The sequence below is a fragment of the Megascapheus bottae genome, chromosome 18 (genome assembly GCF_031878675.1).
Source record: "Megascapheus bottae isolate mThoBot1 chromosome 18, mThoBot2.hap1, whole genome shotgun sequence".
NCBI lineage: Eukaryota > Metazoa > Chordata > Mammalia > Rodentia > Geomyidae > Megascapheus > Megascapheus bottae.
In genome coordinates this window covers 23,067,204-23,088,311 of record NC_143526.1, presented here as the reverse complement: position 1 = coordinate 23,088,311, position 21,108 = coordinate 23,067,204, and the positions used below count along the sequence as shown (strand labels likewise).

Sequence of the window (21,108 nt, the reverse complement as noted above, 5' to 3'; positions counted from 1 at the left end):
ACAACCATAATTCATTGTGGATTAGAACATTTATTTTCATCATAGTCATATTTATAAGCTTCATGGTACCTTCTGGAGACATGGGACTGAAAAATCCTATTTATGATCAAGAAAATGTTGGTTCAGAAAACATAGCTGGCAGATTGCCCTCCAACAAACTTATAGTAACTCATGGAGTGGAGAGAGAAATCAAGGTTTCTGCTGTTGGCTGTGTGTTCACTTAGCTGCAGAAACTACAATGACAATCTAGTGGATTTTGTTTAATTAAAAAGAGAATGACATTGTCCAAAAATAAATGCCCTCTTTACCTGACTTACGTAACTGTAACCCTTCTGCACAGCACCTTTATGATAGCAATAAAAAATTAAAAGAGATAGAAAAAATAATTTCATATTAAATACTATATGCCCAGACAATAGGACAGTTGACTATCATATCTACCTTGGCAACATGAAATATTTAGAAATTTCTACTCCTATCAATCTGTCATCAGAGATTTTTTTTTTGCCAGTCCCCCTGGGCTTGGGCTCAGGGCCTGAGCACTGTCCTTGGCCTTTCTCAAGGCTAGCACTCTACCACTTGAGCCTCAGCACCACTTCTGGCTTTTTGCTATGTATGTGGTACTGAGGAATAGAACCCGGGTCTTCATGTATGCTAGGCAAACACTCTACCACTAGGCCAAACTCCATCTTCAGAGATTTTTTTATTAAAGTGCTTTGGTTTGGGGTGGTAAAGATGTGGAGAGGAAATTCTATTTATAATCTTGTAAAAACAAAAATAACCAACAGGCATTTCCCCCCCCCTCAGCTTATTCAGAAATTGACAGATGTTGCTGAAGAATGTCAGAGCAATCAGTTAAAGAAGCTCAAAGAAATTTGTGAGAAGTAAGCATTTATTCTCATTACTTATATCTTATATGTAAAAATATGAAGCACAAATCATCATTTGATTGCTGTTCTTTTTCCTTTTCTTTTCCTTTTCATGGTGACTTCAGAGAGAAGAAAGAATTAAAGAAGAAAATGGACAAAAAGAGGCAAGAGAAGATAACAGAAGCTAAATCTAAAGACAAAAGCCAGATGGAAGAGTATGTACAAAGTATTTTCCTCTATGTTATACCTGGGAATTCTTTTATTCCATATTAGAATAACAAGACCTTTCAGTACCCTGGTACTGGGGGGTGGGGGTGCCCTTGAACTGTGTGCCTTGCACTCTTGCTTGACTTTTTCACTCAGGGGGTGGCGCTATATCACTTGAGCCATGCCTCTACTTGAGCCTTCTTTGGATTAATTCCAAACAAGCTGCTGTGGGACTGACTTGCCTGGACTGGCTACAACCTGTGACCGCCAGTTCTCAGACTTCTGAGTATCTAGAATTGCAGGCGTGAGCCCCCAGGGCCTGGGAGAGTAACACAAGGTCCAGCTGAAGATGCTTCAAGGAAGTTTCCCCTCTAATTAATCTTTCAAACAATCTCCTTTAATAAGACTTTTATAGTGAACTTTCCAACAAAGGGCTATTCCATAGAGGAATAATAGGCACCCTGAGTCTTTTAGATAAGGATGAAGAGCTTCCCTGGGGAGATGACTAGATTCTCCCTTCCCAAGGGATTTGGCAAACTTCCGAGCACTGAATGAAAATAGAGCCTGTGCCTGGGACAGAACCTGTTCTCTGTCCAGAGACAACAAATTGTACCTTCTTTGCAACAGTAATGAGAGGGCTGAGAGGTCAAGAAGTCTGAGATTCTGGAGAAGGGGCTGAAATGACCTGTGTATCACTTACATTTACTTTTAGGGAGAAGACAGAGATGATCCGCTCTTACATCCAGGAGGTGGTGCAATATATCAAGAGGGTATGTGAGTCCCTTTTCTCTCCCTTATAAACCTTATAAAGACTTGAATCTGTCATCAGCCCCCAGCTGAGCTGTGGTAGTCCTTCAAAGAAAGCTACGGATACACACCTAATTAGAAGGGCTAAGAGGAAACTAGACAGGAATCACTGCCTATGTTAGGAGTCCAGAAGACATTATAAAAGAAAGTCTTTAGTTGTCATTGAAGTAATGATTGGGGAAAAAATGACAATTCCTAGTGATAATCCTATTTTGTCTTGATCTAGCTGGATGCTATTAGCTGTGGCTTCATGCCTGTAGTCCTAGCTACTAAAGAGGCTGAGATCTGAGAATCACAGTTCAAAGCCAGCCATGGACTCTTATCTCTAATTAACCACCAAACATTGGAAGTGGAGAGGTGGCTCAAGTGGTAGAGTATCAGCCTTGAGCACAAATGTGAAGCAAAAGCATCTAGGGCTTAAGTTCAAGCTCTAGGACCAGTACAAAAAAAATTGATGATATGGAAATGGTCAATATTTACATAAAACATCGGTTTCTCTGTGTATCTATCACCCAACTACAAAAATTATCTGTGATCTCTTATACTTAAAGGCTAAAATGCCTAGCAATTAAAACATGTGTGTACAGTGAGGAGAGAGATGAAAAGCTTTTGTCTAAAAACATTTACAAAAGTTTTTGATTTTTTTTTTTCTTCTGAAAATGATCTTTTGTATGTGACTTTCCTACAGTTAGAAGAAGCACAAAGTAAAAGGCAAGAAAAACTTGTGGAAAAACACAAGGAGATTCGACAGCAGATCCTGGACGAAAAGCCCAAGGTAAACAGAACTGAATATCAGTTCATTTTCCTTCTATTCGGTAAGAATGAAAGCTTTGTGGTTCGTGGAAGTACTTTCCAAACACTCAGATCTCTTCTCATTTGTGAAATACATCTTTATCCATGATGTTAAAATTCTTTATAGAAATAGTTTGCAAGTATTTGTCATCAACCAGTTTTGCTACAAGACACTTAAGAACAAGGTGTGGCTTGGGTACTGGTGTCTTCATACTCTCTCCGCCTCAACTCCATTATACACCTTTCTTGGCACTAACCTCTTTTCTTCAGTTCTAGCAGAGCTTAATACTGTAATGACAGATTCTGTCCAGCAGAGGGGGCCATGCACCCAAAAAAACCCTGCATTTTACCTAACTACTCTCATAAAACGGAAAAACAAAGAAAACAGAAATTTCTCCCATAATAAGTTTATAGTAGCTGTACTTTATTTTTCTTGATTATGTAATAGATAATTATTATTCAGTAATTCAGTAGCAGAGTGTTTAGCATGAATGGAGTCTTAGGTTTATTCCCCAACAATAAAATAAAATAATGATGCTCATTGCTTTTTTAAGTCCGTTGTTTTATGAATATCTAATTGAATATTTTCAGGGTAGCAAATAGCATCTTAGTTTTAGAACACCTTCAATGACTGGACCTATCCCTGACTAATAATCTGTAAGTGGAAAGACAACAAATGTGCTTTTTAGTTGTTCTATCTTTTTTAACTGCAGTTTAAAATATTTACACAAAAAAGTGCTAACATTTGCTGGGCATTGTGGTACATATCTATAATGCTGTAACTTGGGAGTCTGAAGAAGAAGGATTTTGAATTTGAATCCAGTGTAGTGAGAATGTGTCTCAAACAAACAAGCAAACAAACAAAAAGGCAAAAACAAAGAAAAAAAAGTACTGTTACTCCATGGGAATAGTTTTTGAGTCTACATAGTTCAGGTGTTCATTTTATTTAATTGTTAGTTTTATTTAGATATATATTATTTTCCAGTATGCTTGAGAAAGAGCTTTTGTTGCTTGTTCCAAATATTCTTTTCTGTTCATTGAACAAGCTGCTTATTTCCTACAATGTTTAGACTTGCAATATGAATTTTCAAGCAAGAATTTATAACTACTTGGATGATTGTTCATTGTCATTTTTATATTTCTCACCTGGGTAGAAGAAACAGAAAAATAAGTCTGATATTATTTGTGGATTCAAATATCAAGCATCAAAAAGTTTTTAAAAATTATACATAATTAGCCAGAAGCCAGCGGTTCACAACTATAATCCTAGCTACTCAGAAGACTGATATCCAGTGGATCTTGATTCAAAACCAGCCAAGGCAGAAAAATCCAAAATAACCAGCAAAAGCAGGAATGGAAGCATGATCAAGTGGGAGAGTGCTGGATGAGCATGTAAACCAAGTAAGCACAAGGCCTTGAGTTCAGTACCACCAAAAATAATTACACACACACACACACATTCATATGCACAAATATACATACATGCATGCACACACTGACCCACATATATCTAAATGGTCACATGTTAAAGTAACTATAAATTATTACAGATTTTTTAAAGATAGGGTCTCTCTATTGTAGCCCAGGCTGGACCAGAACATACTATATAGCCTAGACTGGCCTTGGAAACTGAGATCCTTAGCCAGGTGCAGTGGCTTACACCTGTAATCCTAGCTACTCAGGAGGCTGAGATGAGAGGATGACTGTTCAAAGCCAGCCTGGCCACTAAAGACCATGAGACTCTTATTTCCAATTAACCACCAGAAAAATAGAAGTGATTGGTGCTGTGGTCAAGGAGTAGGGCAGTAGCCTTGAGCTGAAGAGCTCAAGGACAATGCCTAGGCCCAGAGTTCAAGTCCCACAATCCAAAAAAGAAAAGAAAAAAAGAAATTGAGATCCTTCCACTTTAGCTGGGATTACAGGTGTTTGCCACCATACCAAGACTTTGTTTCATACCAAGACTTTTCTTTTATGCAACTATTAAGTCATCATGATTAAAATTAATTGAAATAGTTTAAATGCCTTTAGTCTTTTTCATTGCATATATGATCGAGACTCAACCGAATTTCAAGAAATCTATTGATAAAAAGTTCAAGGTAGATATGTTCAGATATACACATTTTTCAATCCATCCTACCCTGGGTTAAATTTGTCATTATATTATGTCCATCATTTCTGGCCAGTTTCTCTATGAGAGTACATCAACTACAATTAGAATTAGTCATGGGCACACAGCTAATCAGAAAGCTGAAGCAAGCCAACTTAAGCAAAATAGCCTGACCCCAACACACACACACACACACACACACACACACACACACACACGCTCGCACACACGCGCGCGCACACACAATAAAGCAAATAAAAAGACAAAGACAAAATAAGTTTAAACAGCAATTAGCTTAGTAAGTCCCATTATACAATATAAGAGAAATTATAATTCTAGGGGTGGCAGTTCTTGCCACTTGACAACCTGGTAAAGAATCTGGGTATTTTCAGGAATTCCATTTCTACTGGAGCTTCTCATTCTTGGGACAGTAAACTCATAAGGGGCAGAGAGGAGCCAAAGCTCCAAACCTCACAGTTTTACATAAAACCATTCAAAAGCAAACCAAAACATATCCTTACTTTATAACCCTTTTTTTTTCATGGTTAACAGAAACTTCCTTGATGCATCCACTACAGTCCCCTTCTTTTGCTGGAATGGTGGCACAGTCTCATTCCTAAACTAATCACAGTGTTGTGAATGTTATTTATAGGATGGACTTAGAGTGATTAAGGTATATTCACAAAGAGGGGAGAAGTTTAATCTTCTCCTCAAGTTCATTGCTGCCATGTACCCCAATAAAATGTATAATTTATTATCCAATACAGAGACCAAGTAAGAAATTGATAGGGAATCAACAATTTGTGTTACAGCCTTATTTGCATCAATGTTCCATTTAATTTTTCTTTGCTCCTCAGAAAGAGATCTAAATTGTTTCTAGGCATTTTTAGTTCTGTTGTCTCCATTTTCTTTTTCACTGTAAGTAGATCTTAGGAAGAATTTCCCTTTGCTTTACATCCAGGAAGTTATTCTTACACCCACTTCATTATAGATATATTTGTACATTGCCCTTGAAAAACATTGGTCCCATGTCAGATTAAAGTATTTATTAAACATTGTTCTTTGGGACTTAAATGCATGCTTTGGTAGCATGACTTTAACATTGAACAAAGAAATATCTGCTACTCTGATCTAGTATCAAATAAAGGCAAACAGAAGAGTCTGCAGCAAGGAAGGCTATGTATGTCAGCCTTCCATGCTGTGACAAAATAACTTTAGGTAATCAACTTAAGAAGGAAGAGAGATTTGTTTTGACTCAATCCATGTTTTGGATCATATTTTGTATCAATCCACGGTTGTTTGTCCTCTGGCTTTTGGACCTGTGGTGGCACCATGCATAATGGAGCCACCACACATCACAGGAACACATGATGGAGGATATGTGGCGGCTAAGAAGCAGAGACAAGAGAAGAGACACAGGTCCTACGGTCTCCTTCAAGGGCGTGCTCCCACTGGCCTACCTTCCTTCCACTGCCTATCTACCATAGTTTCAATCCCACCACAGACCCATTGATGCCTCCTGCTGGTGACAAAGACTTCAACATACAGGCCTGCAAGGGACATTTAAGATTCAAACATTACAAAGAGCAATATTGAGCAGTATAGTAAAACAATAAGACCATAAATCTAATAGAACTAGCTTCGAAATCATCCCTCTTTGCATACGGTGTTGGAATTGGTTTTGAAATGATACAGACATGAGGAAAATTAACAAGAGCAGAGACAAAATACAAAGAGCTAGAGCTCAAAGAAGCCAATCAATCGTCTCTGTAAAACCAGTTTGCTAACTTAATTCCCATTCAGCCAGAAAGATGAGAAGGCAGAGTGATTTTATGGCATCTAGAAATTTATGAAGAACTCGAGTTTAAAAGGAACTTACAGCAGCAATGCAGTGTTAAAGATGGATGCCACCTTCGTATGAGAAAAGAAAGCAAACCAAACTTTACTCTGAGTTCCTGAGGGTGCAGGAGTTCCTCCCTCAAGAATTTAACAGATAGAATATCCTTTTCTACCTAGAAACTGATAACGAGTAATCTTTTGCTTACAGTATAAATGTATACTTTGTAACACCACAGCTCTTCCCATTCTTTGGTTGTTATACCATTATTGTCCAATAATTTATATCTTCTTTATCCACTTACTTGAATACATTGATTCCTCCATCTTGTCCTTAAGAGGGAGAAAGTTCTTTTTGCATTACTCTTTCCTCCTGATGCTACTATTTTGAGCAAGCCTGCATTCCAAACATACCTACATAATTTTCGAAGCCACTAAGAAACCAATGGCATTTTGTCCTTTAGAAAAAAATAACAGATATAAAATTGTTCTAACAAAAGAAGTTTGAAAAGCCAATTGGTAAATGCCAACAGTTCTTCCATGGCAGGGAGGAATTCCTCTGGCTGGAGTTAGAAGAATATACTTAGGAGGATTAGCTCAAAGTTCATCGTTATTAAACCTCTGCTCAACAATGAGCTCATGGTTTGAGTCATCACACGTTCCCAGCATTTTTGCTATCTTTCAACAGAACAATCACAGGAAAATTAACCTCATCAAAACCAGGCTAAAACCCACAGTGGGCCTGCATCTTTAGTCCATTCTGTGAATTTGTTAGGGGAACAGGTTCACAGTCCAATGTGGAAAAGTTTATTTATATTATAGTATTTTGCAACATGCACGAGACTCATTTCTTATGTAGCACTCATGTCTCCCCAGTAAAAACAGAGATTCAACAAGCCATTCCTTTTTAATTTTTTCATATATTTCTTATTGTAATTAATAGAAGGCTTACATTATATTCACCAGATAGAAGGTGCATTAATTCACATATATTGATACCCTTTCTCATGACTTGGTCCCCATTCCCTCCACTCCACCCCCACCCCTCATCTTATTTTCTCCCCTTCCCTATCCAATTTCAAATAACCAATTGAGCACATATAAAATATATCAGATAACAAAGTGAGATACTGTAACAATATGAGATAACCAAGGGACAGCAAAAGAGATGAGAGATAACATAGTACATTAAGGACAACAATCACTCATTATATGGCTTTTGTTTCTATATCCTAAAGGTCCTTTCATTTAGCGTCATACTGTATGGCCTATGTATCTAGGTCTTCCTCTATTGCAAATCTCTGCTAGGAGAGCCCAAGGTTTCTACTGATTATGACAAATGAGGGAAACCATTGAGCCTATGTTCCTTTGAGTCTGACTTATTTCACTTAATATGATTTTTTCTAAGTCTTTCCATTTCCTAACAAATGGGGCGATATCATTCTTTCTGACAGCAGCATAGTATTCCACTGTGTATAAATACCACATCTTGTTATCCACTCATTAACTGAGGGCCATCTATGTTGGTTCCATATCTTTGCTATGGTAAATAGTGCTGCAAAGAACATCGTTGTGCTAGTTTATTTAGTATGTCCTTGTTTCTGGATGATTGGGTAAATGCCTACTAGTGTAATTGTTGGGTCATAGGCCATTTTTGTTTCTTCTTCAGAGAAGACTCTCTTTAAGTCTTTGGCCCATCTTTTAATGGGATGGTTGTTTCTTTGGAGATTAGTTTTGGAGTGATTCAATTTTTTGAGCTGTTGATATATTTTAGATATGAGGCCTTTGTCCATTGTACGGTTAGTGAAGATCTCCCATTCTGTAGGCTTTCTAGTTAATTTACTAGCTATGTCCTTTGCCCTACAAAAGGTCTGCAGTTTAATACATTTCCACTCATCCAGCCTTTCTCTGATTTGTTGTGTTTCTTGGTCCTTATTGAGAAAGTTTTGACTTGTGTCAAGGAGGCCTAGTGTGTCTCCTATTCCTTGTTGTAAAGTTTTCAGTGTGTCTTCTTTTACCTCCAGGTCTTTGATTCATTTGGAGTTAACTCTAGTACAGGGTGCAAAGAAGGATCCAACTTTAGTTTTCTGCAGGTGCTTAACCAGTTCTGCCAGCACCAATTGTTGAAGAGGCTATCTTTCTTCCATTCTATTTTTTTGGATCCCTTGTCAAAGATTAGGTGGCCATAGGTCTATGGTTTAATATCTAGGTCCTCAGTTCTATTCCTTTGGTCTTCAGGCCTGTTCTTGTGCCAGTACCAAGCTGTTTTGATTATTATAGCTCTGTAATAGAGTCTAAAGTTTGGAATTGAAATTCCTCCTGCTCTGTTCTTTCTGCTAAGAAATGTTTTTGCTATACGGGGTCTTTTATTATTCCATATGAAATTTTGGATTGCCTCTTCTATTTCTTTAAAGAATGCCATTGGGATATTGATGGGTATTGCGTTGAATTTGTAGATAGCCGTTGGCAGGATTGTCATTTTCACGATGTTGATTCTTCCAATCCAGGAGCATGGGAGGTTTTTCCATTTCCTCAGTTCTGCTTTAATTTCCTTTTTCAGGGTTTAAAGTTTTCATCAAAAAGCTCCTTTACATTCTTAGTTAAGATAATTCCTAGGTATTTTATTTTCTTTGAGGCTATTGCAAAAGGAGTTGCTTTCCTGATTGTTGCCTCATTCCTCTCACTGTTGGCATAAAGGAAGCAGTTGATTTTTGAGGGTTAATCTTATACCCTGCTACCTTTCTAAAGTTTTGAATCAGCTCAAGGAGCTTGGAAGTGGATTCTATAGGATTCTTTAAATACAGAATCATGTCATCTGCAAAGAGGGAAAGTTTCACTTCCTCTTTCCCTATTTGGATCCCCTTTATGCATGCTTCTTGCCTTATTGTTCTGGCTAGGAATTCTAATACTATGTTAAAGAGGAGTGGAGAGAGTGGGCATCCTTGTCTCGTCGCTGATTTTAGAGGGAATGTAAGCCATCCTTTTTGTATGGGGCCTTTTGGGACATTGAAGAAAATTGAGATAGTGATCCTTAGGCAACTTGCATAATACCCAAGTATTTCAGACCTCAGTCTGACATGAGATCAAGCGGTATATTGCTACACATAAATCCTACCCCACACACAAAAAAAGTTATTAAGCCCTGATGGACATTCTCTGTGTCCAATTCCATTTCAGTAGCATTCTAAATTCTGGAGCAATATCTGGCGATATGGTTTTTACCAGGACATATTTGATCTAGTCCCTCAGCCTGTGTGTTTTCTATAGGGAGCTGAGATGTATATCTTTTTATGAGACTTGTAGCTGCAGAATTCTTAAGGTGGTTGCACAAGCACTAGCCAGTCTTCCAACTCAGTGACACAATTGGTTACCTTAGGATTTCCATAATTTTGTCAAAACCAATAGGAAAGGTTTTATCTATACAGATGTGTGAGAAGCAATTCCAGAACCCAACTGCTGGTGCAAAGAAGAGACACACCATTAGTAGTCCTGTTCAGATACCTGCAGACTCATCCATTATGCAAAAGACCCTCGGCAGGTTGAAACACTGGTAATCTGAATTTGCCGTGAATATTCCAATGCAAATTGATAAGTCCACTACTCCTGACTCTCATTACAAAATGAGTCATCTTTTGAGGGGACTTTTTAAATGAACTGCCTCCTTCACCTCATAAAACAGCCAATAAATGTGTAATTTACTTTTTCTCTGACACTTAATTTGTCTTTGATGCTTCTCAGGACATAGGTTTTTTTCTGTTTAATTTAGCTCATCATCAAGTGAGAATTCCAGGAAGCTTTAGGGCATTTCAATTTTATTCCCAAAGAACATTTTATCATGTAGCTGTTGGAGTTTTTTTTTTTTTTTTCGTTCTCTTTGTGTAACAGGGGACTACAGACTGATTTTCCTCATTTCCCCTCTGACATCTTTGTAACAGAATGAGTGACTCATCTCTCTGTGAAGTTGGTCTTGTCAGACATACTGCTTGATAGTCTCCAGGACCAAGCCTTAAGTGCTGGCTGTATTTTTCCCAGTGTTCCTGGTGGAAAGACTAACTTGAAGATTTAAACTGAAACATTTTTTCCTTAAATCATGTATTTGTGATACATCTAATCTATTGCTATTTGATGGGGAAATGAATTTTCCCTGACACTACTAATATGCACTACTAAGTAGAAGCCTTAAGTGGAAGCCACATCCCCTTCCTCTCTTCTTCTCCCCTTCCCCCCAACTGAGATATCAAATCTTGATTGTTACCTATAGTGAATGTTTGCTGTTAGTTCTGTGTGAAAGGACATTTCATATATTGCCAATGAAAAAAATGCCTTTTCAGAGAGCAAATATGAGTATAAAATTGAGACATGTTTACTTTTCTTTTCTTGTAGGGGATAGTTTAATTCCATTTCAACATTCTCAACTTATTTTTAAATTTTAATTTAATCCTGTAGACTTTGTAAACTTTGACATTTTCATTTAACAGATCATTGTTCAGTTAGTTTTGTTTATCTGTTCTTTGTCTTCTTTGCAAGTCATTTTCTATCTTCAATTATGTGAGAATATTTTTTGCTTTGCTTTTCTCTAGATGTTTACTTCACAGGGTTGGCTGGTGATAAATTCATTAAGATTTTTTTTGTTTCTGTCCAAACAAAGGTCCTTATTTTATAATATTGACAAGAATTCCCATGTTCTTCATTATGGGAGGATGAAGCATTTCATGTCGACAATTACTACTTAACACACTGAAGATAAAATTATACTGCTTACTACTGTAATTCTTTTGGCAAAAATTCATATTTTTATCTTTTGGCTGTGCATAGAAGTCTTTTCTTCTATTTTATAGCGTTTTTCTATAATATATCTGTGTTTGATGAGGCTGAACAGGAACCTTCCATCATTTTGATTAAAAAAAAATTCTCTCAGGTATCATGTCAACAAATAATGACACCTATTTTTCCATCCATTTATAGAAATGTGCATATGTATGAGTGTGTACATGTATGTACATGCATCCACAGAATGTTCGATAGGTCATGTATAGATCTAGAGCTGTGTACATATATTTGCTTATAAACTTCAAGGGACCAATTCTTTCTTTAACTATCTTAACTCTTCTGTATTGTCCACTGTTTTGTCTCCTTGTGTTGTGCTGTAGATAATGGTTTCTTGGCTTTTTTCTTAAGGCAGTAATCCTTTGCTAACAATGTTGTGCCATACATACCCTCAGTTTTAAAGTCTCGGCATTTTTCTGGAAGTTGTATTTGGTATTTTGTTTCATTTTTATTTTATTTTATTTTTAACTCTACAGTCTCTATGTCCTGTCTTATTATAGGGAAAATGTCCAGTAAAAAACGTTTGCTCTAGACAAATCATGAATTTTGGATATAGGCTGATCATTAAGGTGAACTATTAACAATGAATTAAAATTATTATTTCAGCTCATCAATAAAAATCGAGTTTCCTTGCTTCTGGGTTTGATGCTCCTTTTGCATTTGAGCCCAATTTTTCCTAAAGTTTTATGGTTTTCAGGCTTTTTAGAAGAACTGAATTTTAACATTAAATCCATCTTTTCAAAATTATGTAAAAAACAAACAACCAAAAAAAAAATAAACAGTTCAGCCAGGCACCGGAGGTTCATTCCTATAATCCTAACTACTCAGGAGGCTGCAATCTGAGGATCATGGTTTGAAGCTATCCAAGTCTGGGGAGTCTGTGAAAGTCTTATCTCCTATAAACTGTTCTTGAAAAGCCAGAAGTGGTGCTGTGAATCAAGTATTAAAGTGGTAAGCTCTGAGAACAAGAGGCTCAGGGACAGTGCTCGGACCCTGAGTTTAAGTTCCAGGAAGACAAAAACAATTTCAAACTTAGTATGAATAGTAGTCAAGATTATTACAGAATCATAGTCTGATTGGATATAGATGATAAGAAATTGCCTCATGCAGTTGTTATAGGACTGTCTTCTACAGTTGTAGGGGTTGACTTATGCAGTCATATAAGGCTGTCTCCCCATCTAATTCTGTACCAAAACAGGTAGAAATCTGGAAGGGAAAATTAATAAGCCAGTGTGGTGTTTGTGGTAATCTACATAAACTGAGACTTTTGTTATGAAATCAAATGAACATACGCGCGCGCACGCGCACGCACACAGCCCAAACAACAAAGCAATTTCACATGAATCTGGTAACTGTCAATTGAACCCACTCAAACAATAAAGGAATTCTGGGAAATATAGTTCTGCTAAACCAAGGAAGCATATTTATAAGATCAACACACTACTATATTAATTTAGAACATTTAAGTTTTTAAATGTTTACATTTCTCTTCAATAACTGGACTACTGTGTGCCAAACACATTTCAAAACCAAGCAAAAAATATAAAAATTGAGTTGATGTCTGAAAACTATTACTTGATTGTATCCAAAAGGCTTGCCAGACTCAAACCAACAGAAATATTTGAGGAACAATATAAGGTACTTTGAAATAGTTGATGGCTCAATATGGACACTAACATAACGATTGCCAGAAGTTGGGCGATGGTGGCTCATGCCTGTAATCTTAGCTACTCAAAAGGATGAGATCTGAGGATCATGGATCAAAGACAGCTTGGGCACAAAAGTCTATGAGACTCTTATCTACAGTCAACCCCAGAAAACCGGAAGTGGTGCTGTGGCTCAAAGGTTAGGGCAGTAGCCTTTAGCTGAAGAGCTCAAGGACAGTGCCCAGGCCCAGAGTTTAAGTCCCACAACTGGAAAAGAAAAAAACAAAAAAAAAGATTAGGGTCAACTCAACCAACTCAAGAACACTGGGCTAAGAAGGCACTTGAGAGAATGTTTGTTCATACTTGGGAAACTGTTGCTAGCATCGAGAGTTAAGTCCTCCGTTTTACATTCATTATGTCTCAGGCTAAATTAGTGTCACAAACTAAGCACTGTGGATAAAGTTTTCTGTCAACAAAAACCAATTGGCATAAGCCTTCTGCATTTATTGTGATCATTTATTGCATCTTAGAATTTAACAAAAGAGGTCTTTTAATTTCTAGCTGAAACCAAAGCTCAAAGAATAGTTTCATATTTCAAAGTCACACAAACATAGGCACATGCATGTGTATAGGCTCACACACTCAAACACACTCACTCATAAAACCGCAGGAGAGCTTAGGTAATTTAACCATGGTAACTCTAGAATGGGTTTGGTCCCATAATCAGTGCTGATTTATAAGAAATCTGTATCCAGAGAGTATATGCCCCATTGTTACGGTTTATAGATTAGAAAACACATTGTCTTCTAACTGATTGAAATGGTTTGTTTCCTTTTCTTTGAAACGTTCATTCAAAACAAAGAAACAAAAACAAAAATAAAAAAGTCTTGGGAACTACACACTGAGATGCTATAACTTTTACATTTATTTCTGGGTCTTTGTTTTAGTTGAAATAAAAACAAAATCCTTAGGGTTTTAAGTGTGTCATAAAGTAGCTAAGACCTCTGTGCAACTTTTAAAGTACTCAGCCAGAGCTACCTGCAACTCTTGCCTGGATTTCAAAAATGGCCTTCTGAATAGTTTTTCTTGCCAGTATGTGTATCATTCAGTTTATTCCCCATCCAACAGTCAGCCATCCTTTAAATCAGAGTTTTCCTGTATTCAAAACCCTTGGTGGTACCTTTGTTCCCTCAGAATAAAAGCTGACAAGATCCAACGTGACCCCTTTGCTGTATCTCCTTGTTTTCCTCTTCGATTTACTGCTTTGAAGGAGCCCAAGTTGGTCTCTTTGTTTAGCTCCCATAATTCAGGCCAGTCTCCTCTTGAGCTGTTAAGTGGACTCCACTTCAGAAGGGTCTGTTTGAATAACCAACCCTCACCTGTCTTTTCAAGTCTTTCAAAACTCTCTTCTCCAAGAGGCTTTCCTTTATGACCTCATATCCAGCTTTCTCCCATCCCTGGTCTTCTCCTCCCTTTCCTTTTTCTTCTGCTCTATGTTCTATTTGTCCCAGCAAGGACCACTTCCTCCATTAAATCATCTAGTGTTATTCTCAATGTGTCACAAAACGATGGCCTCCCCCATTCCCAGCTATAAACTCCACAAGGGTTACAATCTCCACAAGACTTTGTTTTCTCCACTCCCCTGATGCTTTTGAGCCCCAGAAACTCAATGCCCAGCACATAGTTGATGTTCAATAAATCTTTTGATTACAAAGAGAAAAGAAAAACACAGAACACTTGATGAATTTACAGATCCTCTGTACGTTTACAGATTACTCTGTGTGGGTGACAGTATATGCTGCGGAATAGAGCAGTAATAAATACCTTTACATGAATCATTGATGGCGAGGACTAATTATCTTTGCATTGTGAAAAACATTCCTTTCTTTCTGTTTGTAAGAAAAGTAGAGCCAGTGAGGGTGGGTTTCTTGAGATGCCTTGTTCAGCTACAAAAGCTGTCAATCCTTCTTTGTCATCTCAGATTTCTTGATAGTAATGGGATTTTTTGTGGAAAGTTGTTTTGTTTTTTTTCAAAATGGATAGCTGTGATCATATCTGACATAGAATCCCTAGAGAGCATGGGGACACCCCAGGGAGAATGCCAATATCTGTCTTGGTGCATTTGTGGTCGGCAGGCTCTGACACCCTTCAGAGGTTGGGGCTAGCTCAACCACAGGGAGTTTGAGAATGCTAAATTTCTTCTCCAAAGGCACATCAAGAGGCTTCCCAGACAAAAAAACTTCAAACCACAGGTGACTCAGAAAGCCATTTTGTTGCCATACAAATGACAGCCTCCCTTTTTTTCCCACACAGGGGGAAGGTTCCTCCTCATTCTTGTCGGAAACTTGCCATGAGGATCCCTCTATCCCCCCCAACTTTACTCCCCCCAACCCTCAAGCTCTCAAGTGGTGACCACCATCCTTCCGGCCAGGTAGGACTGGATGGGAGGGGTCGCTTTTGAGAGAAGGGTGTGTGGTATGTGGCCATCCAGTTCTCAAGCCTTCCTGGGTCTTCATCCTCCCCATTCTAATCAGCACTATTTTCCCAGCAGTGCCCATAATGTTTGTTTGCCTCCTGGCTTTCCTGCCTTTCTCTGGCCCTCACTTCTTCTTTGAGCTCTCCTCCTAACATAGATTCCATTCTTCCATATACTTGTCTTCCTCTTTCTCTTCTTTTTCTGTCACTATTTGAAAAAAGTTGACTCCTTGTTTGACTTTGTGTTCCTTTCATCTACTTAGACTATTTTCACTTTTGAAAGAATCAATTCCACTCTACCTCTCCCGGCTCTGTTTTCCTGTGATCCTATTATCTTAAAACTCCAAGGGGTCAAATTAACCCTCAGGGAGCCCTTTCCCGCTTTGCCTGCTATGCTTTACCACAGCCATCCTTTTGTAAGTTCAACGGAATTAATTTCATTTCTGGGTGGCATGTGGCGTTAAGGAGACAGCTTGAGTCTTTGATTTCTGTACAAGAGCTCTTAATGCTTAGACCAGGTGCTACTGATTGGAGCAAACTGCAGCTTGAAAGAATGCTAAACTGGACATAGGACTTTTAGCCAGGTCACAGTGTTTAAGTCTATAGTAATAATCCTGGCTATCTAGGAGCTTGAGGTTCAAGGAAAGTCTATGAGACTCTCACTTCCAGTTAACCAACAAAAGGCCAGAACTGAAACTGTGACCCCAGTAGTAGGTCACCAGCCTAGAAAACTAAGGGGTAGTACTTGGACCCTGAGTTCAAGCCCCAACACTGGTATTAATTAAAGAATTTATTAATTGAACTTAAAACTTTGAAGTTAGGACTTTAATTTGCCAAAGGAAATCTGAAATGTTTCTTTTCTTTTCTCTTTCTCCTTCCTTCCTTCCTTCCTTCCTTCCTTCCTTCCTTCCTTCCTTCCTTCCTTTCTTTCTTTCTTTCTTTCTTTCTTTCTTTCTTTCTTTCTTTCTTTCTTTCTTTCTTTCTTCTTTTTTTAAGTTTTTGGTCGGTCATGGAGCTTGAACTCCGGGCCTGGACACTGTCCCAGAGCTCTTCAGCTCAAGACTAGTATTCTACACCTTGAGCCAAGTACCATTTCCAGTTTTCCGGTGGTTAATTGGAAATAAGAGTCTCACTATCTTTGGTTCCCCAGGCTAGCTTTGAACTGTGATTCTCAGATCTCTCTGCCTCCTGAGTAGCTAGGATTACAGGTGTGAGCCACTGGCACCTCATTTGAAGTATTTCTTTAATAACTGGCCTGTGCTATTGAAGGATACACATTTCTAACAGAAAAAAAATGTGATTACTTTCTTAAACTTCTAATAAGCAATGGAAACTAATTATTGTTAACAACATGTGATTATGCATTACAAAATAACTAGTTGTAAGGATTTTGAATGTCCATAAGACAAGAAATGATAAATATTTGAAGTGATAGCCATGCTGATTATCTTGATCTGAACCTAATATGTCATATCTAAGCATTAAAATATACTATACCTCATAAGTACATAGAATTATTCCCACAAATACATATGCCCATGCTATTTCCTCCCCAGATGTCCTTCTAGATGAGATTTTAATGAGCAGCAAGAAATTGCTTTACTATGGGAATTTGTTCTATGACAAGGGCATTTTGAAAACAAATATTAGGGAATTTTCCTCCCACAATGATCAGTAGACTCTAAAAACAGTTATATGAGCCAGGCGCTGGTGGCTTATGCGTGTAATCCTCGCTACTCAGATGACTGAGATCTGAGGACTGCAATTCAAAGCCAGCCCAGGCAGGAGAGTCTGTGATGCTCTTATCTCCATTGAATCACCCAAAAGCCCAAAGTGGAGCTATTAGTAGAGTGGTAACCTTTATCACAGGGCCAGTGCCCCAGGCTCAGAGTTCAAGTCCCAGGAGTGGCACCAAAAATTAATTCATTAAATGCAAATAAATAAAATGGTGGTCTGTCTCACCGTAAATGTGGACAGAGGATAACATAATCTGATTTAAAGATCCCAAATCAAGGAATTTTGAACCCATTTATCAAAAATATTTAAATGCAACACTGTCTGAAAAGCGGCAAGAATAATCTACTGAAACCAGAGAAGAGAAGACAAATCTTTGACTAACTGGTGAATGAAATTAAAATATTTTGATTCAGTTGCTATAGCCAATGATACTTTTTTAGCACTAGATCTGTATATCTTGTTGAAACTATCTGTTTCAGAAAGGATCACAATTAAACATCAATATTAAACTGAACCTCAATTTAAAATAAGCAGTTCCTCAAGTTTATGTTCCTCAGAGTATGTAATATTTCAAAACATACTGTACATTCATAAACAATAATAACATTGATACCATAAAAATAAAAATAATTAAAAATATTTCTGTTAAATAAAATAAAAATAATTACTTTAAATAGCAAGGTTTTTTATCATGATGTAATATGAGCAGAGTCTGATAGTGAGGCTGTATTTTCTGGGTACTTTTTAATCAGTAAAGTAACACAGGTTAAAAACCTGTCAAGAAAAATGAATGATTAAGAAATGGCTGTGCAGACTCCTTCATGGCTCAGTGTATTGGAAAACCCTAATGGTCTATGAACTATTTGTGCATCCATATCCCATTAAATTGTAGATCCTATCCAAGAGGCAGAGTAGGGCCTGAGTATCTTCCTTTACATAACCCCTCAATAATAGCAACCAGATGCTGCCATATTTTCAGGGACCACACTCCACTTAACAAGGTTCTACTATATTCCTACATCCTGGCTGAAAAATACAGAAGCTTTAAGCTGTCATTATGGCATTCCATTCTATTTGAATTGGTATCTTTTCCTAATGCTAATGGCAAGCTTGGCTCTTGATCCTTTCATTTCCTCTTGGGAAAGAGATAGAGAGTGAGACAGCAATGTAGGGGCGTCAGGAGTCTGGCTACAAAGTTTATGTCCCACTTAACAATGACAGGTTCTTTTCCCCCTCTGTATAACCCTGTGATAAAGCTAAAAGCTCATATTTCTAAGTGGAAGAGAGAGGGCCGTTTAATATTGATTTCTGGATTCTATATGTAGCCATCAGTGAAACCTTGAAAATACCTTCTTACTTTTACATATGAATGTTAAGACTATCTCTCAAGTCATCAATTAGGAGCATCCTTGGATTTTCTTGTTACACTTGCTGTGACTGCCTGGTAATTCTGAGAGGCATTAGGTAGTATTTTATACATAAGCAGAGTATGTGGCTTGCTGGGAGTAGAAATGACAGGACTTGGGTACTGTTTTCAATCAAAGGTTTAGCAGCCATAAAGGATATATTTTTCTCCCTGGCTCTATTGCTTGTGATAGCTAGGTTCACAATTTGTATTCCCATTAGAATGCCAATTGAGCTTTCTACTTAGCAAGAATATTTATTTTTTAAAAGATACCAATATTCCCACAATACCTGAACTTTTACAAGAAGTCTTTAACAGCATGGCTAGCTTTATTTGGTCCCATTGGCTTCCCACGTACAAAAGGTGACATAAAAATAAACCAGACTCACAGTTTTCATGGAAAAACAGATCTCAATGTTGACAGAAAATGAATTCTAATTATAGTATTTTATATTTGAAAAAACAACAGCAGTTTTCTTTATAGCATTATATGGAAAGTGTACTTTTGAATACATTTTAATATTTACCAAATGTTCTTGTTTGTCTTATTTTTTCTTTCCCAAAGGTTTCCATTTATTCACAACTGGGAACAAAATAAAAGTACTAAAAGTAACAGGACATACAGCTATCACACAGATACTGAAAATAATTTTTTATTGCAGTAGAAGGTTGAGTCCAAAAATGTTCCACTCGTGCTTGAAATTCCATTTTTTTAATTTGCAAATGCAGACTTTCATTATTGACTAAAACATCTGTTCTTTAAAGGTATTAGCTAGCGATTAATAGGTGAAGCTGAACAGATGAGTCAGACTTTTAATCCTAATAAGTTCTATTTTAGTAGCCATAAATCATCACTGCTGAACAAGATTTAAAACAAACAATAAAAAAGATGGTTGCTCATTTTGTATGTCAATGAGCCTTTAGATAAAGAATGGTAGAATGACCGTGTTCTAAAAATACAGATGACAGTATTGGAAAACTATAAATCTATGAAAGGGAGCTCTATGCTTAGTCTTTTTTTCATATATTTTTTGTAATTCATAGAAGGGTTACCTTATATTCGCCAGATAAGCATAGAGCTCCCTTATGACCCAGCAATTCCACTAGTGGGCATTTACCCATTAATCCAGAAACAAAGACATACTAAATCTATGTTCACTGCAGCATTATTTACCATAGTGAAGATATGGAACCAACCCAGATTCCCTCAGTTGATGATTGGATCAACAAGATATGGTATTTATACACAATGGAATTCTATGCTACCATCAGAAAGAACAACATCACCCCATTTGTAAGGAAATGAAAAGACTTGGAAAAAATTATACTAAGTGCAGTAAGCCAGACCCAAAGGAACCTAGGCTCAATGTTTTCCCTCATCTGTAATAATTAGTACCTATCTAGAACTCTCCTAGCAGAGGATTACAATAGCTCAAAACCTAGACATATAAGGCCTTACAGGATGAGGCCAAATTAATGGACCTCCAGGACATGGAAACAAGAGCTTAATTATAAATGACTTATTCTTTATGTATTATGTTTTTCTCTCTTCTCTTGTGTTGCCCTTTGGTTAATCTCATATTGTTACAGTATCCCACTTTGTTACCTGGTATATTATATAGATGTTTGTTTATTTGAAATAGGAGGGGAAAAATGAGGGGAGGGGGTGGGAAGAGAGAAAAAGGGACAAAAACATAAGAAGGGATATTAATAAGTGGGAAGTAATGCACCTTCTATCTGGTGAATATAACTGTAACTCCTCTATTCATTGAAATAAAAAAATTATAAAAGAATTACAAAAAAATCTATGAAAGGTATTTAAGTTCCTTCTTTATTCTAGAATATCATTTTCAATAGAGTCTTCCACACACAGATACAAAAGAAAACACTATCCCTACAAGACTTAATTTAAGGCTACAGAGGGCATTACATTTATTTCCTAATAAAAGTGACAAAAATTACCAATTATCATTTTCTAAATGAATGGTTATTACATCATCAGGCAACTTCAATACAAGCTGTTATTATCTTCCTATTGCCATTATTGTATACTTGAGAAAACTAAGGTTCCGAGGAGCTAGTGAGCTCTGTAACTCCTTGCATGCCTGCCTCCTTCCTTCCTTCCTTCCTTCCTTCCTTCCTTCCTTCCTTCCTTCCTTCCTTCCTTCCTTCCTTCCTGTTTCCTTTCCTCCCTCCCTCCCTTTCTCCCTCCCTCGTTCTTTCCTTCCTTCATTTCCTTCCTCCTTCTTTTCCCTCCTTTCCTCCCTTTATCCATCCCTTTCTTCATTTATTCCTCCCTCACTCCATCCCTCCCTCCCTCCTTCCACACCTCCTTCCCACCTTCTTGTTTCTTAACTCACCTGCCATTGAGCCCATAGTTAGGTGATGAGGTCTAACCAG

At 37.4% G+C, this 21,108-nt stretch overlaps 1 protein-coding gene across 3 annotated transcripts in view; it reads left to right on the top strand.

The window, feature by feature from the left end:
- The window catches only part of Plcb1 (phospholipase C beta 1), a 652,247-nt gene that overhangs the window by 530,433 nt on the left and 100,706 nt on the right, over positions 1 to 21,108 (top strand). For 2 of the 3 annotated variants that reach the window (XM_090352012.1, XM_090352011.1), the window contains exons 28-31: positions 808 to 884; positions 995 to 1,084; positions 1,789 to 1,846; positions 2,572 to 2,658. In XM_090352012.1, the coding sequence (XP_090208138.1) occupies positions 808 to 884; positions 995 to 1,084; positions 1,789 to 1,846; positions 2,572 to 2,658 (312 nt within the window). Of the gene's footprint in view, positions 1 to 807; positions 885 to 994; positions 1,085 to 1,788; positions 1,847 to 2,571; positions 2,659 to 15,404; positions 15,523 to 21,108 lie in introns of all 3 variants that reach the window. The other variant, XM_090352013.1, reaches the window with a different exon arrangement.